The sequence below is a fragment of the Micropterus salmoides genome, unplaced genomic scaffold, assembly GCF_014851395.1.
Source record: "Micropterus salmoides isolate LMB-PRFRI ecotype aquatic unplaced genomic scaffold, ASM1485139v1 Ms_hic_scaffold_15, whole genome shotgun sequence".
Taxonomy (NCBI): domain Eukaryota; kingdom Metazoa; phylum Chordata; class Actinopteri; order Centrarchiformes; family Centrarchidae; genus Micropterus; species Micropterus salmoides.
In genome coordinates this window covers 28,154,353-28,169,258 of record NW_024040596.1, presented here as the reverse complement: position 1 = coordinate 28,169,258, position 14,906 = coordinate 28,154,353, and the positions used below count along the sequence as shown (strand labels likewise).

General features: G+C 42.9%; 1 protein-coding gene across 11 annotated transcripts in view; it reads right to left on the bottom strand.

Moving 5' to 3' along the window:
* Positions 1-14,906, bottom strand: part of caska (calcium/calmodulin-dependent serine protein kinase a) — a 145,415-nt gene that overhangs the window by 4,748 nt on the left and 125,761 nt on the right. For 4 of the 11 annotated variants that reach the window (XM_038721397.1, XM_038721395.1, XM_038721399.1 and 1 more), the window contains 10 exons: positions 14,166-14,251; positions 13,980-14,048; positions 10,440-10,508; positions 9,627-9,662; positions 7,599-7,649; positions 6,874-7,070; positions 6,642-6,757; positions 871-951; positions 698-778; positions 42-244 (listed from right to left, as the gene is read on the bottom strand). In XM_038721397.1, the coding sequence (XP_038577325.1) occupies positions 42-244; positions 698-778; positions 871-951; positions 6,642-6,757; positions 6,874-7,070; positions 7,599-7,649; positions 9,627-9,662; positions 10,440-10,508; positions 13,980-14,048; positions 14,166-14,251 (989 nt within the window). The remainder of the gene's footprint in view (positions 1-41; positions 245-697; positions 779-870; positions 952-6,641; positions 6,758-6,873; positions 7,071-7,598; positions 7,650-9,626; positions 9,663-10,439; positions 10,509-13,979; positions 14,049-14,165; positions 14,252-14,906) is intronic. The other 7 variants (XM_038721401.1, XM_038721398.1, XM_038721402.1 and 4 more) reach the window with 3 other exon arrangements.

Sequence of the window (14,906 nt, the reverse complement as noted above, 5' to 3'; positions counted from 1 at the left end):
CATATATGTATGCATGCATGCACACTCGCACCTACACAAACCTGAGGTTCAACGTCCAGTATAGCTATGAGTCCCTGTTGGTGGATCTTTCGGATGGTCTCCAGCCGCGTCCCGTACATGGCGTCCTCGTGGCTGCCGTACTCCAGGTACTCATTGTTGCTGATGTCCAGCATCATCTGATCGTGGGAAACAAAGTAGTAGTTCTTCCCGTTCTCCTCGTCCTTCTTTGGAGTTCTGGTTGTGTCTGTGGGACAGCAGGAGATACAGAGAGGATTTACATTTCCTAACATGTATGGTGATGTTAAAGGGTAATTTTCTGTACCAACTAACCGACCATGGCAGCAGGACACTAGCAACTCCAGTGTTCTGCGAGGTAAAATCACTGTTTTTATCAATGGAGTCTGGTGATTTTGATGAATGATACAGCGACTGTTTCTGGTTATTCTACTAAAAATATGTCTATCTCTGTAGGGATGATTGGCAGATACTTACAATAACAATCTGAGCCTGTCAGTGGCAAAACAAGAACTTTAGTGGACGCACTTTGACGGGGCGCAAGGACTACATTGCAGCCCTGTTTCACTGCTGTCAACTGCAGCGTGCATAAAAGACGCTGTCCCAATTAGTCATAGACACAAAAATACCTAAGTTACCCATTAAGTACATTTCTGTAGAGGACCTGGATGATTTATCTTACGTGGGATGGGGTAGGCGAATCTGTCGGGGTGTTTGGTTATGAGTGTGTTCTTGATGTGTCTTCTTCCCACTCCATGGGCACCTGGGAAAGACACACACAGTTAGCTGGTGAAGTCACTTATGGTGGCAGACGTATCCCACATGTGTTGCTGCTACACTTGTTGCAGAACTTACCTAACAAAACTAGTGTTTTCCTCTTGAAAGCAGGAAGCTTCACAACCTCTTCGTATGTGACCAGATCTAGTTGGTCGAACACTGGAAGTGACAGAGAGGGAGAAAGGGTGAGAGGATGCTGGGACAAACAGCAGTTAGAGGGCTCTACAGAGTGGAGGGTGGGGACAAGGTGGACTAAAGAGTCTTAAACACATCTGGTGATCTGTGGTGAAGAGGAAGTTGGGTCACTAGTCAAAACAAAAGCAGAATAAAAAAATCAACGAGCCTAAAGTAAAAACAGTGAGTGGAAAAGACAACAGGGGGGAGCTGAGGTGATCTGTGAAGTGATGACTCCTTTTAAAATAACCTCTGTGCTCTGAGATTAAATAAATCTGGCCAAGCAGTGATTCATCCAGCGAGAGAAGGGATCATGTGCTGATCAAACTCAGAAGACGGTGCTAGAAAACGAGTATTTAATGAAAGTATAATGGCTTCTGTTAGGGTAATCATCTGTGCCTGGTTGCATAAAGGGTGCCACAAGAAATAACTCCACTTTCTGCGTCAAGTCTGGCAGGACTGCAGGAAAAGTATTGATGACACTGCTGCTTATGTCTTTATGTGTGGTGGTAACAAGAACTATTTTGTGAAAAAGAGAACAAGAAGTCTAACTGGAAGAAAAAAAGTGTTGTTGGATGAATATTTCAAAAGAAAACCAGCTGAATAAATTAACTGATTAGTCACCTGACAGGTCATTTTTTGTTTCTTTGTGGAATAAAGCTAAAAACATGCCCATCACAGCTTCTCAAATGTGAATATTTTCTTCTCTTCGTCTCCTCTGAATTTAAAATCACGGAGTTTCTAGCTGTTTCCAGACTAAACAAGCAATTTGAATATCCCAGCTTGGGCTTTGATGATGGACACGTTTACAGTTATTATCCATTATCAAATAATCAAATAATTATTTTTACAAAATGTCAGAATAGTGAAAATTCATAACAATTTTCTTTTTCTTTAACACCTAAAACTTCAGTTTACTGTCAATATGACAAAGAAAAGCATAAAATCTTCACAATAGAAAACTGGAACCAGATATTTTGTTAGTGATTATCAAGATATTTTTGTTATTTATTTGATTTAATTCTTCTTATTCATTTAGATATTTCCATGATTTCCATGATTTAAGTTTAATTTGTTAAACTATTTCTTCTGAATAAATCATAAGGTAATGTATGTTCTAAAAGCTTTATGCAACAGTGCACAGATTTATCTTTTATCCCAACTTTAGTAACAGGAAAGTAAAGTATTTCTTCTATCATTAGAGTTAATGGTGGGTTAAACCTTCCAAACATTTCTGTGTGGAAAAACACAGAGCAGAATAAATGAGGGAAATTACAGGTTGTCTTGTTGTGCAGAGCATATCACATGTTCGAGCAGAGCTGTTCCCTGTACAATGTGTTCTCAGCCTCTGCAACATGAGACTCCATGAAGTCACCACCTCAGGCCGCTGACAAGCGAAATACAATACCCACAAGTCACTGGGTTCTCTTGTGCAACAGGCGGCTGCAGACCAGCAGCTGCTCATACGGAACAATTGCTAAGGTGAAAGGAAGATCGACCGAGTATGTTCGTTAACATCAGACTTACATTACTGTCTGGGTCTGCTGATGAGCACACTTGACCAAATTTAGAAATTCAAAATGGGTTTGGATGAACATCACAGCACACACAATGTCTGAAACACACAAACTAAACTACTACGGTTTCAATTTTGTGTCAGCCTTCTGTTGTTTTTCTGACCAACTCAACAGAAACAAAACCGAAACGCTGGCAGTGACAGCTGAGTTCATCTACAGGGTTAATAAAATAAATAGAAGAGAGAGAGTAAAAAAGTAAGAGAGAGAGAGAGGAGTTGGTTGCTGTCACTGGTTGTTACTTACATGCAGAGAGGCCGTTCGGTAGGAGAAAGCGAGAGAGATGAACAGGAGGGATCATAAGATGGTTCGGTTACAACAGCAGAATTACAAAACGTTACACACAAACAGCAAGATACAACAGCTGGGCAGCTGTGCGGCGCCGCACAGAGCCCACAATGGAGATGGAAATACACAATACACTGTTGTTGTTGCTGTTGAAGGGAATATTCACACCAACTAGAAATATGGCGCCGTGTGACATGTGGTGCGGACCCTGCAGAGGTTCTGCTGATGGTAACAACATGCAGCACGGCGGAGCAGGGAGCGGTGAGGGGGGAAGGTTTTAAAGTGATTATTCTCCAGGAATATATCACTTGTTTTCTGGGAAACCCGGGATTTCTTGCTAACAATGAATTTTGATTTTAAAAAGCAGATAATTGATCATAAAATTGTGTTTTAATATAATTTTCAAATTAGGGTTCAAACTGCGGCGCTACAAATGCAAAGATACAGACGTGGCATTACACAAATTACACTATAAACCAGTCTTAGATGATTCTCCAATCATCACAAAATCTGCAGGATATGTCCTCATCATGGAACGTATCCTGAAAGTTTAATTCAAAACGACCACCAGTGGGGTGTGGTATAGCACAAATCGCGCTATACATCGACAATGCTTGTTGTCTGCTTCTGCTCAAATTCCCCAGAGCTGGTATGTGCAAGAAACACAAAACTTTGGGAAATAACTGGAAATGATGTGCAAATGCTTCCACAGAAATAGGAGTTTGATAGTGGCGCTGTAATTAAGGCTCAAAAATGCAATTTTCTAAAAGGCTTGACATTTGTCACACAAGTCCAGCTCAATGTGCTACAAAAAGACAACGTAGCTCTGATTGCCACCAAATTTTCAGTGTCTAATCATTGAATCAGGTAGAACAAAAGTTGCAGAAAGCTTGTTGATCTCTCATGAACTTAAATGGGTGTGGCCCAGCATATAAACAGACACATTTCAATAACCGTTGGGCCACTCATTACAAGCTCACAGCCCAGAAAGTTGCATTCAAATTGATGACTAGGGGGCGCTACAAATGGCCAAAACTCAAAGTGTTTGTCCAAAGGTTACAAAACTTGCAGGATAGTTTCATAACAATGTTGAACCTCGTGTGTGAAACTATTTTGAAATCGCTAACCCTGCAGTGGTTTGAGACGTGGGAGGTTTGTTCTTCAATGTTGAGCGGCACGTCTGGTTAAGTCTTGTCCAACCACCTGCTGAGTTTCTGCTTCGTTCACAATTTTCACCACACAGCTGTACTGTAAGCTGCCATTTTTAAAGGTTGGACTTGCTTGGCTCTGACAGTTTGTGGTGGCGTTTGAGGTTAGAGAATAAGTTTCTCTACGTGAACACACAGGCGCACACAAGCAACAACAGGCAAAAAATCTTGGGTGTCCGCAGCTATAAAGGAATCGATTTTGATCAGAATTTGCAAGAAATATCAGCATTCAACCCTTGTTAGTACTACTGGACACTGAATGTGAACATGGGAATAAAGAGTTAAACATGAACAGTCTGTGCACTCATTTATGAATCTGGTGTCAATAAATGCAAAACAGTGAAATCATAGTCTTGATTCATCTTAAATACAGACTCTGGATTTCATGCTTTCATGCTTTTCTGACTACATAACGATAACATTCTGCATTGCATGCTATAGAATATTATAGCAAATCTTTTTAAATGGACATTGACAGATGTGTCGGTACATGTTTGTAGTTTGACAGACATGCTTATCAACTGGATATTCAGATGCATACACACTCACACATACTGTAACACACAAACATGAATGCACACTGACAGACACAGTGTCCTTCAACCTCTTCTGTCGCATCAGATGCCAAACCCTTCTCCAATAATGTTATGAGAAAAACTTCCTGCACAGATCGCACTGTATTTTTACACCTGGGCCCTATTTCCACATATGTTGGTGTTGAAATGACTAGTAGGTACAAGGAGTTTCAAATCTGTGCAGTTGATGCTTCAGCCGGCAGCTGAACCGGCTGCAAAGTATGCCTTCAGGGAGACTGTGCCTTTCAAAATGGCGTCCATAAAAAGTGCTTCTTTTTGTCACAGACAGGCTCAAACTGTTAAACCAGGTGTCTGACATCATAGAAAGGATCCCTACAAGGGACTACCAGTGACACCCTTTGTTTTTAACAATAAAGTCTCGCTGAAGGCCAAATCACGCTCTGAAATCTCGTGAAAGGCAAGTTGTTGCAGGAAGATGACGGTGGAAACGAGAGTCTGAGTTAGAGAGAGGAATTTGTTGTGTTGGAGTAACGTTAGGAAATAAAGTCTTGTACACAACAAACTCCTCTCCCTCGGTTCGACCGGTGTCTTCCTGCAACAACTCTCCTCTCACGGGATTTCAGAGTGAGAAGAGTCCTTGAACGAGACTTCAGTTTCCTGTTAAAACAAAGGGGGTCACCGGGAATGTGATACAGCCACTGCAGCCGGTTCACAGCTGCCGGCTGAAGCCATCTACTGCACAGATAGCAAACTTAGTGTGGCCTTAAATCTCTGCACCTGCTCAGTGTGCTCATGGAGACGGAGGGTAATGTATAGATTTTTATTGGCTCCATATATAGACACAATGTGTGCTGCCAAGTACACGTGAGGGGTCAAACATGCTATGGTACACCCCTGCTGCTTGGTGCTCATACCGCATGGAAGGTGCATTGCTCTGGGTACTCGAGCTACAGACACTGGACACCCCAAAGCCTCAGTGATGCACAATTCATCTCCACCCTGCACCCTCTGCACTGCTCCTCACTCCGATATGTTTTTCCTGTGGTTCTCAAACTGGGGTCTGGATCCCCTATGGGGTCCCGAGATAAATCGCTTAACTTTCTTTAATAGAAGTAGTATCGTCATTCTAAGATAGATTAAAGAATAAAAAATAACATACTATATATATATTTGTGTTTCTGTTACACAAAAATGTTATCTATACCTTTCACCTCTAACTGAAACTGTTTCACTGCTCACACTGTAGGTGAAATGATTAGTCAATTTAAATTGATCAGTCAATTGACCAAAAAACAACTCTTTTGATGATCAATATTGATAATTTATTCATTTTTTAATGCAAAAAAATAATTTTTGTCAGCTTCTCAAATGCAAATATTTCCGGGTTTTCTTGGTCTTTTAAACTGAATATCTTTGTTTTTTAGGACTGTTGGTTGACAAAACAAGACATTTTATTTGCTGACATTATGTACAGCAGACCCAAAGACTAACTGAGTAATTGACTAAGTAATCATTATTTGTGGTCCTTCTCATATCTACTCTTACAGGTAGATGTTGTTTTATGTCCCATCTTTCAAAAAAAGAAGGAACACAACATAAAAACGTTTCTACAGACCAAAAAGGTGAAGGCTGAAGCCACAGCTTATTGCACCTCTACAAAACCTATTAAACTCCAACAGCAAACACAACCCCTCCTCTGTCTCTGGACTAAAGTCTGACGCTGACCAACGATGCAGAGATTTGCTGGCTCAAACCTGGTGTCCGTATCAATGAGCTGCCTACAGTTCCCTAAATCTCCAAATCGCCCCTGTGCTCATATAAGATTTCTGCTTCAACGGCAGCTTCCCGGCCGTGGCTCTGCTACTGGAGACGAATGCTACGGGATCCTGTTACATACAAGTTACACCTGCACAAACAGACGGATGGACGGACACACATGCTACAAGCACTCACACACACTCGTGTAAACATGGCATGCATGCAGGGAGTGACGGCCAGCACTGAAATGTGTGCAGCGTGTCGTTTTGTGTGCACATGCGGTTGATTGTGAATGTGTATGCTTGGTGTACCTGCGTTGTGCTTTGCCAGATATTTGTCTTTGTACTGCTTCTTCTTCTTGCCAAACCAGGTGCAGCTGGCCTGCTGCTCCTGCTTGGTCTTCTCCATGGCTATGCACGCCACTCGCCTACCACAAACACACAGACAGAATGTAATATTGAGCTGACAGATTGTAGATGCGTTTGTCTGCGACCTCATGTTTTTGCTGTAATCTCCCTGCGAGTGTGTGTTTTCCCCTCTCACCACTCCTGCAGCTCTGGCGACGGGATGAGGCCTGCCGTGCCATTTTTTGTGTTCTCCAGCTTGCCCTGCCACCAGTTGTGGTCATCCTTGGAGATGATCTGGATGATGTCGCCCACCCGGAAGCGGATGCCGGCCTCCTTGCAGGGGATGAGTTCGTCTTTGGAGGGGTCATATTCAAACTGAGCCCTCACGTAGATCTGTGGCGAGAAGCTCAGAGGTTAGACGAGTGAGCTAACTGATGGGATGGGTCGGGGTGGTGGTGTTTCCAAATTAGGAATTGGTGTGTCAACTGAAAGAAGTGAGTGATGCGAGTATTGGGAGAGGTGCAGAGAAAGGAAGAGTAATTTGACAGGCAGGAAAATAAGAGTTGCCAGATGGTGAACTTCCTTTTGCCTATCAAGACCGGCTGACGTAATGAGCAGTGGACTCTCAGGGGATGTGAGAGCATGGGGGTGTTTTTGGTTGCCAGGTTGGAAACTGGTTTCCAAGGAAGAGCTTTCTCCGGTGAGATAAACCCAGACACTGCTGGGCTATTAATGAGCCTCTCAACACTCTGGTAATTACGGCACAGGCATTGTTTATGTGTCCATTAGTTCAAAACAACATTCTGCTTCACACCGGTTTTAAACCACACAGCTGTCTGTTGCTGTTTTACAAAATGTGAAAGCTGCTGGAAGTGTTGGGGACATTTAGTGTAAAATGGGATGGGAGAGGCTGTCTCTTACCTTCACAGACATTTTGTCCTTGATTGGAGGTCTGGATACATCTAGATACATCTAGGATTTGAAAGCATCACACACATCATGCAGCAAAACGGCTATGCAAGGTCTAAACAGCAGTAAGGTGGCCAAGGTTGGTGGAGGGGAAAAGGGTTGGGGGGGGGGTTGATGATGGTGAGACTGGACATGAAGGCTCATCCTGCTAAAACTTTAAACATTTACTTTCTATCAACATGTTGTCATGTGGAGACAATTCAGTGGTACTGAGATCAGCTCTGCAGCACTGAGGCTGCCAGGCTTGTGGCGTAAGATGGTCTGTCACGGACTCTACTGCCCTCTGCTGGTACAATCACAAGATCTTTTGATGCTACTTTTCTGGGACTTGCTATCACAACATTAAAAAGAGTGAGCTTGTGTGATTTTGGGCGGGTAAGGTCGGATGATCTCGGAGTAAATTGGGTAATCATGTATGTGTCGGGAAGTTGCACGTAAAGAGGGATGAGATGACAGTTATGGAAGATTGTTAGCTTGAGGTTGCCCGTAACACTGTTCTAACAGGTTCTGTCCTTGCACACAAATGTTACTGCAAAGGGCATGAGTTCATATCTGACTGGGGATCAGTGGTTAGGGGTGATCTCTAGACTCTGCGGGGTTCAACAATGCCTGTGCCATTATTACCATACATACAGTTTAAGTGCAGGTGGTGAAGTGCTACACTGTGAGGACACAACAGTGGTCACTGTAAGAAAAAGCAAGTAGAGGTCTTCATAAGTCCAGTCCAGTAACAAAGACCTGACCCGGGAAATCTTGCTGCATCCAAATCATATTCAGTTAAAGTAGGGTCCCGTTCTTTTGCAGCGTGTCAGTATATCTAACCGAGTATGGGGCTGAAACAATACGCTGAGTCAGAAAATCTTTGAGAATCACCTATTTTGATAATCAAATAATTTTTTATTATTTTATTATTATTTATTCTTTGTCTCTGTTTTATATCATTCTAAATTAAATGACTCTTTGGCCAGACAACACAATCAATTTGAAGATTCACCTTCACTATTCTGATGTTTGATAGATCAACGGACTGGCAAAATAACTGACAGATTAATCAATCGGGAAAATAGCTAGTAGTTGCAATCTGATCATAGTGGATGTCTTGTCAACTCCGATCACATGGTACGTCATACTGCAGCAAGAAGTGGTGAGACAGTGTGAGAACTTTAATTGGTGGAGCGTCATACTACTGCCGTCTGTTGGTGTTCTCTCACCGTCTGGTTCTGACTTCACTCGGGTCCCTAACAAATCAGGTCTCTTACTGCACGTGAGTTTTGGAAGGTTTTTAAATGGGTCTCTTTCATATGGGGTCCTAAATATTGGACTCATGAAGACCTCTACAACCAAATAATGAACTGCAGAAGCGGCGCTGGACATCTTAGATCCACTCTGTAGATGTCCAACACCAACTGACCACTGTTCTGCTCTCAGTATTGTCCGTGGAGGGCAGGTGTGGGTGTTAAAGAGTACAGAAGAGGAGAGGAGGATCACGACGATGTGTGTTGTGTGTGAATCTCTGGCTTCCTTTACCAATTTGATATAGACAGACAGACTGATGCATTTGCAGTGAGACTGTTTTCCTCTTGTACTTGAAAGAAAAAGCATTATGTTCTCTAAATCAATGAAATCTAATCTTCCAAAACACCCTCGAAACAAAGTTTAATTTGAAACCAGATGCATTATTGCTGCTCCCCTCTTTGGTCTGCTGGAAGCTGAACAGCTGTAGCCTATTTTGAAAATCCTTATTTCTTCTGGAATAGTTTAAAAAGAGGTCGTCAGAGAGTCTGAACAGCCTGTCAGCAGCCGGTCTAAACAAAGCAACTATCTAGTAAATTAATCCAAATTGAGTCAATGAGTTTTGTGAAGCAGAAAAGAGGGTTAGGGAGAAACTGAGACACACACTTGTGTATAAAAGGGGAGGGATGCAAGCACTGTGTAAGGAGCTAGTGAGTACAGGTGAGGGAGTAAGTGGCTTTTATTCACCTGTCGACCCTTGGGCTGAATGGTGGATGGCAGGTCCTGTGGAAGTAAACCATTGATGACAGAAAGACACAGTTAAGCAAGATACAAAAAAGCATTCAGATATCCTTTAGAGAAATATTAAACCATGCATGAACATTCATCTGCAACGTGGCTCTTGCAAAAGAAAAAAAAAGAAAAGATAAAGAAAATAAAAGATGAGAGAGGAAAGTGGCAGAAAGAAGAGAGTAATAATTCTCATCAGTTAAAAGCAGATCTAGCTGTGGAGCAAACAACCAAGCAAGCACAGAGCAAGCAAAGCTGCAGCGTCAGCACAGTGTCTGTCTGGAGCCTTGGCGGAGAAACACAGGAGCTGCAGAGCCTGATTAGGTTTAGTGTGATGCACAGCGGGAGCCTGGAGTGTGTCCCCTGTACCGTCGTGACCACAGGAGGCCTAGTGTGTTGTGTCAGTGATGAGGCACAGCACGCAGCAGGCTTTATGAGGCACACCAATTTGTTAACTGAGATATCGGACACGGGGGGCCTTTGGCTCAAACAGATGAACGGGGAGAATGACGCGGGGCCGACTCAGGAGGTTTAGTGCACCACCCGCCTACTGCTAATTGTACTGCTGCTACTATCAAAGAACTCAGAACTAAACAGTAATACACACATCTACACGGACAAACGGATCAGCTGACGGAAAGACATGTGAAAATACTATGACATCAACGTGAAAAATGAGACGCACCGGAAAGGGGGGGGGGTAGGAGAAAGAAATGTGTCGCGGGTCTGATGGTGGGGTTTTTCTGAGGGGGGTGGGGCGGGGATCCTTACCAAGATAGAACTGTTAATGCTGGAGTGGCCATTGGCAGGGGACTGCCTGGAGGTGTTGGGGGACTCTTTCTGAAATAAGACACACAGGTCAGCACAGCATACACACACATACACATCTCACACACACACACACAATCTTCTGGGCAGCGACCCGAGGCGATGGAGACCCACTACAGCGCTGATGTAGTGAAATGGGTCAGCAAGACATGAGAGACAGCATCATCACCAGCCCTGTAGCCTGCACGTCCTTACGTCACCACAGGGGGGCGGCAGATGAACTTCAGATCGAGACCATGAGGTCATCCCTAACACAGACTGCCACAGACCAAAGCCACTGACTAAATCCCTCACAGAGCAGCCAGGGTGTGCTGGAGGACCAAGAGAGCTGAAATTAGGATTGAATGCATGCTTAATCTCAAATTTAACGATTTAAAAAAAGAAACTATGATAAGCAAGTGAAAATGGAGAAGGGAAGATGGCAACTGAAAATATTTAGCAATGCACTCTAATATTATAAAAGTAAAGAAATGAGTAAAAGGAGCTAAAATTAATAAAGCAAAATGACAAATCAGCTTGATGTATAAACTGATCACTCAAAATTCTCTTAAGTTTGTAATTTATGGATCTATATTTGGTTCGTCCTTCAGCTGAAAATGGCAGAAAACAAAGCTGTGGTTTGCAGCCGAGCTGTCGCTGACTCTGACGCCTACATAAAGACAACCACAAAAACCACTGCACTGGTCTTTTTCAGTCCATTTTAAAATTACACACAAGGGTTTTATTTGGCCAGGCGCCAGATTACATGAGTAAATGCACGTCTGTCCCAAAAAGCCTCTAAGATCTGCTGGTTTAGCCCTTTTAGTTGTTCCAGAGTCCACAACAAGGCGCAATAAAGCTTTCCATTTACTGCTCCTTCCTTCTATTTAAATTTGGTAAACTGATGTCTTTGTGTCTGAATTGTTGGTTTCTATAAATTTCATGTTGCGGTACTTACAGTACTCTATATTTTGTTTTTAGTCTGTACTTTCCCTCCACTGGAAAGCTCCTTGTTTGAAACAATATTGATTTATGTACCCATTTAAAATAGTGAAAATCTGCAGTGATCAGAGACATTTTTATATAAATAGCCTACATTTAAAATTAACTATTTAATATAAGGTTAATGGCTTACATTCCCTTTCCCATCCTCCATTTTCTCCTCTTCTTCATCTACTGAATTTTCTACCATCACTTTTCAAAATGCATGCAGGATGTGAGTAAGCACAGTCGACTCTCCTGTCAGTCAAAACTCAGGGCTCAGGAGCCATTTTACGACTGCATTTCAAGTCTTTTGGTCCATGTTTATCCGTGTGTTTGGGGGAGAAGGTGTCAGAGTTTTTGTAAAACATGTGCGTCTTCGCCCTCTCTGTGTGCAACTGAGTGGTGTCTGTGCGTCAACAGCTTTTTAAATGGGGTGGACAAAATAACAAATACCTTACAAACCAAAAGCCCTGCAGTAAATAGTGTCAAGCTCAGTATGAAGCAGAAGTTGGTTTGGAGCAAGTGTTTGGGGGAAGTGTGAGTCTGTGTTGTGGAGAAATGAGAGGAAATGAGAGAGAGAGAAATGTATAAAATGTTTTTGTGTTTGACTGAACCAAAACAATGAGTCAAAACACTAAAAAGATCTCAGGGAAGCTGCAGGTGATAAAATAAATGTGAGCGACCCCTTTGACATCACACATGGTAATTTGATCCTCTGTTATTATGACAGTATTGATTAGTGTGGCATTAACTTGATGGTTATTTCTGAGGTGGCGTGAAGCAAATATCACGTTGTGTCTTTCAGGGCAGAAAGAAGCCCAAACAAGAGAGACGTGTTGTCGGCCAACTTTGATTACGCACCAGCCCACATCCTCCTCATGGAGATCCTGAACTGTTAGTCACAGTTCTGCAGCTGAAGCCGTGAGACAACAGAGATAACATAAGCAGGGTTTGGGTTTGCCTGGCTATTTAACAACATGTTTAACTTTTCATATAGTCGAGAGAGCTCATGTGGACGAGTGAGAGAGCTTGTCAAAAATCGTAACCATTCATCAGGGACGCTGGAAATCAGTCACAGGTGGGGGTGCTGACAGGAGTCTATATAATGACGTACAGTAACAACAATTTGAGAATATTTTACACTACTGTAGACAGCAAACTTAAACACCAAAATTCTGTATTTCTAAACAGCAGCAACACAGTTAACAACAGGAACTAATGCATGAGAGCTGCAGGAGATGAAGAGGGAGAGGTGTGACCCACAACCAGGTCATCGTAGATTCTGATAATGCAGCGCAGTGAGGATATGGAAAGAAGTGTCGAGGTGATATCAAAACTTTCTCTAATGTTCCTCTGCAGCTCTGTGGTTTATAGTCTCTAACCCACGCTCAGACTGGAGTCTCAGTTAACAATGACAGACGCTGAATCCTCTGTGAATCCTCACTGCATTAATCTACAATGACCTGGTTGTGGGTCACACCTCTCCCTCTTCATCTCCTGCAGCTCTCATGCATTAGTTCCTGTTGTTAACTGTGTTGCTGCTGTTTAGAAATACAGAATGTTGGTGTTTAAGTTTGCTGTCTACAGTAGTGTAAAATATTCTCAAGTTGTTGTTACTGTACGTCATTATATAGACTCCTGTCAGCAGCGCCAACTGTTTCTGACTTCCAGCGTCCCTGATGAATGATAACGATTTTTGACAAGCATTAACAAATTAGGAAAAACCTCTAAAGTTAAATTTATAATTTCTGTGCACTTAAAATCATTGTTTTATTTGATAGCATTTGGCATTTGTGCCCTCAAAAATTGACAACACCAAAGGCCATGTGGCCTTGCCCCTAAAATAATGAATTTCCAAGCCTGGTGCCTTTCATAATGTTGATTTACAGTATATCAATCTCCTGCATTGCCCATGTCCTACTTTGCATGATGCTGCCTTACTCCTCTAAGGTTTTTATCCTGTTCAACTGCATCATGTTTTAATTTCTCCTGTTGTGTGTTTTCTGGTTGTTTTAATGGCTATTTAAACAGTTGAAGATGAGCCTTTTGGCTAACACTGGCAATGTACAGTGATTAATGTGCACTGTGTCCCTGAAAGTACATAAATGAATAAAATGAATAAATAGGTGTTTCTGTTATTTTGTCCACCCCTGGAGTGTGTGAGTGTGTATGCCATGGTGGCGGTTGGTCTGCAGGCAGGACGGGATCACACAAAGAGGTGTGGCTCATTCCCTGGGAGAGAGAGAGAGAGGGGTGGGGGGGGGTGGGGTTGTGGTTCCGGTATCTTGGTTGTGAAATTGGTGTGCTGAATATATCAGACCCAGCCCAAGCAAAACACAGCAAAACACACGCACAACCCACACCAACGCACTCACACAACATACTTGGGTTACACGCACGCACGCACGCACACACACACACACACACACGCTCAGTAACCCGGCGAGCAGTTAGTAACCAGATCAGGAGCTCACAATCAGCAGTGAAGAGGGGAGGAAGAGGAAGAAGAGGTGGTGTTACCTCACACGAGGAGCCCTGGGTCCGATAACTCGGCACTATTTTGAAGGTGATGCTGCCTCGCATCTCTCTCTGTGAACAAACACACAAAGATTGTGAATTAACCTTAACCTTCAGATCAGCCTGCGACATTTTGCTGATGAACACAGTGATGTAGAGATACACTTAAGCATGTACCAACACACTCACCAGCATCTTCTGCAGCTGCTCAACCGTCTGGTTGGCCACACTGATGCTGTTGATCTCCCTGATCTCATCTCCTACGTGCAGCGTCCCTGAGTGGAAACCAGAAAGAGAAAGACGTGTAATCAGACCTTTGTCCTCGTTACTGAGCCACTCTGCATTTCACCAGCCTCTGTCGCAACTGTAGTGGAGAGAATCTTCCTTTGTTATAGAGCTGGTTTTCCAAGGAGTCCGCATGATAAATCAAGTGGGGATTAATTAAACAGTCACAATAAAAACAACAGACAAAGTGTTCCCTTCAGCCACAAGAGCAGCTGTTGAAATGTCTGCTAGAATGGATTTCTGCACACACTTATCACCCTGTTTGTTTGGTCTTCTCTTAAATGCTAACTGCACACTAGAGGATAAATGGGCCGAATTTGGGTCCCGAGAGCTGACCGGGAAGCGTGCTGTGTATTTGCTCGTGCAATAAAATGTATAAACCATGCCGATTCCCTCTCCTCAACCTCGAGCGTATCCACAGTTTGATTCTCTCCTTTTTTGACAGTCTGCCTCCATGTTTGTTTATGTCTGAAGTCCTGATGGATCATCCGAACCGCCGTTCTGAAACCTTTTCATATAAACAGCAAGTGTGTGGTCCTGCGCCTGGAATCAGTTAAATCTGTCATTATGTCTGTGGCGTCCTACGTTTTTAAAATCAGTTAAGATTTGAAAATCCTCTAGAGTGCACCAGGTGTAAGTGAAGAC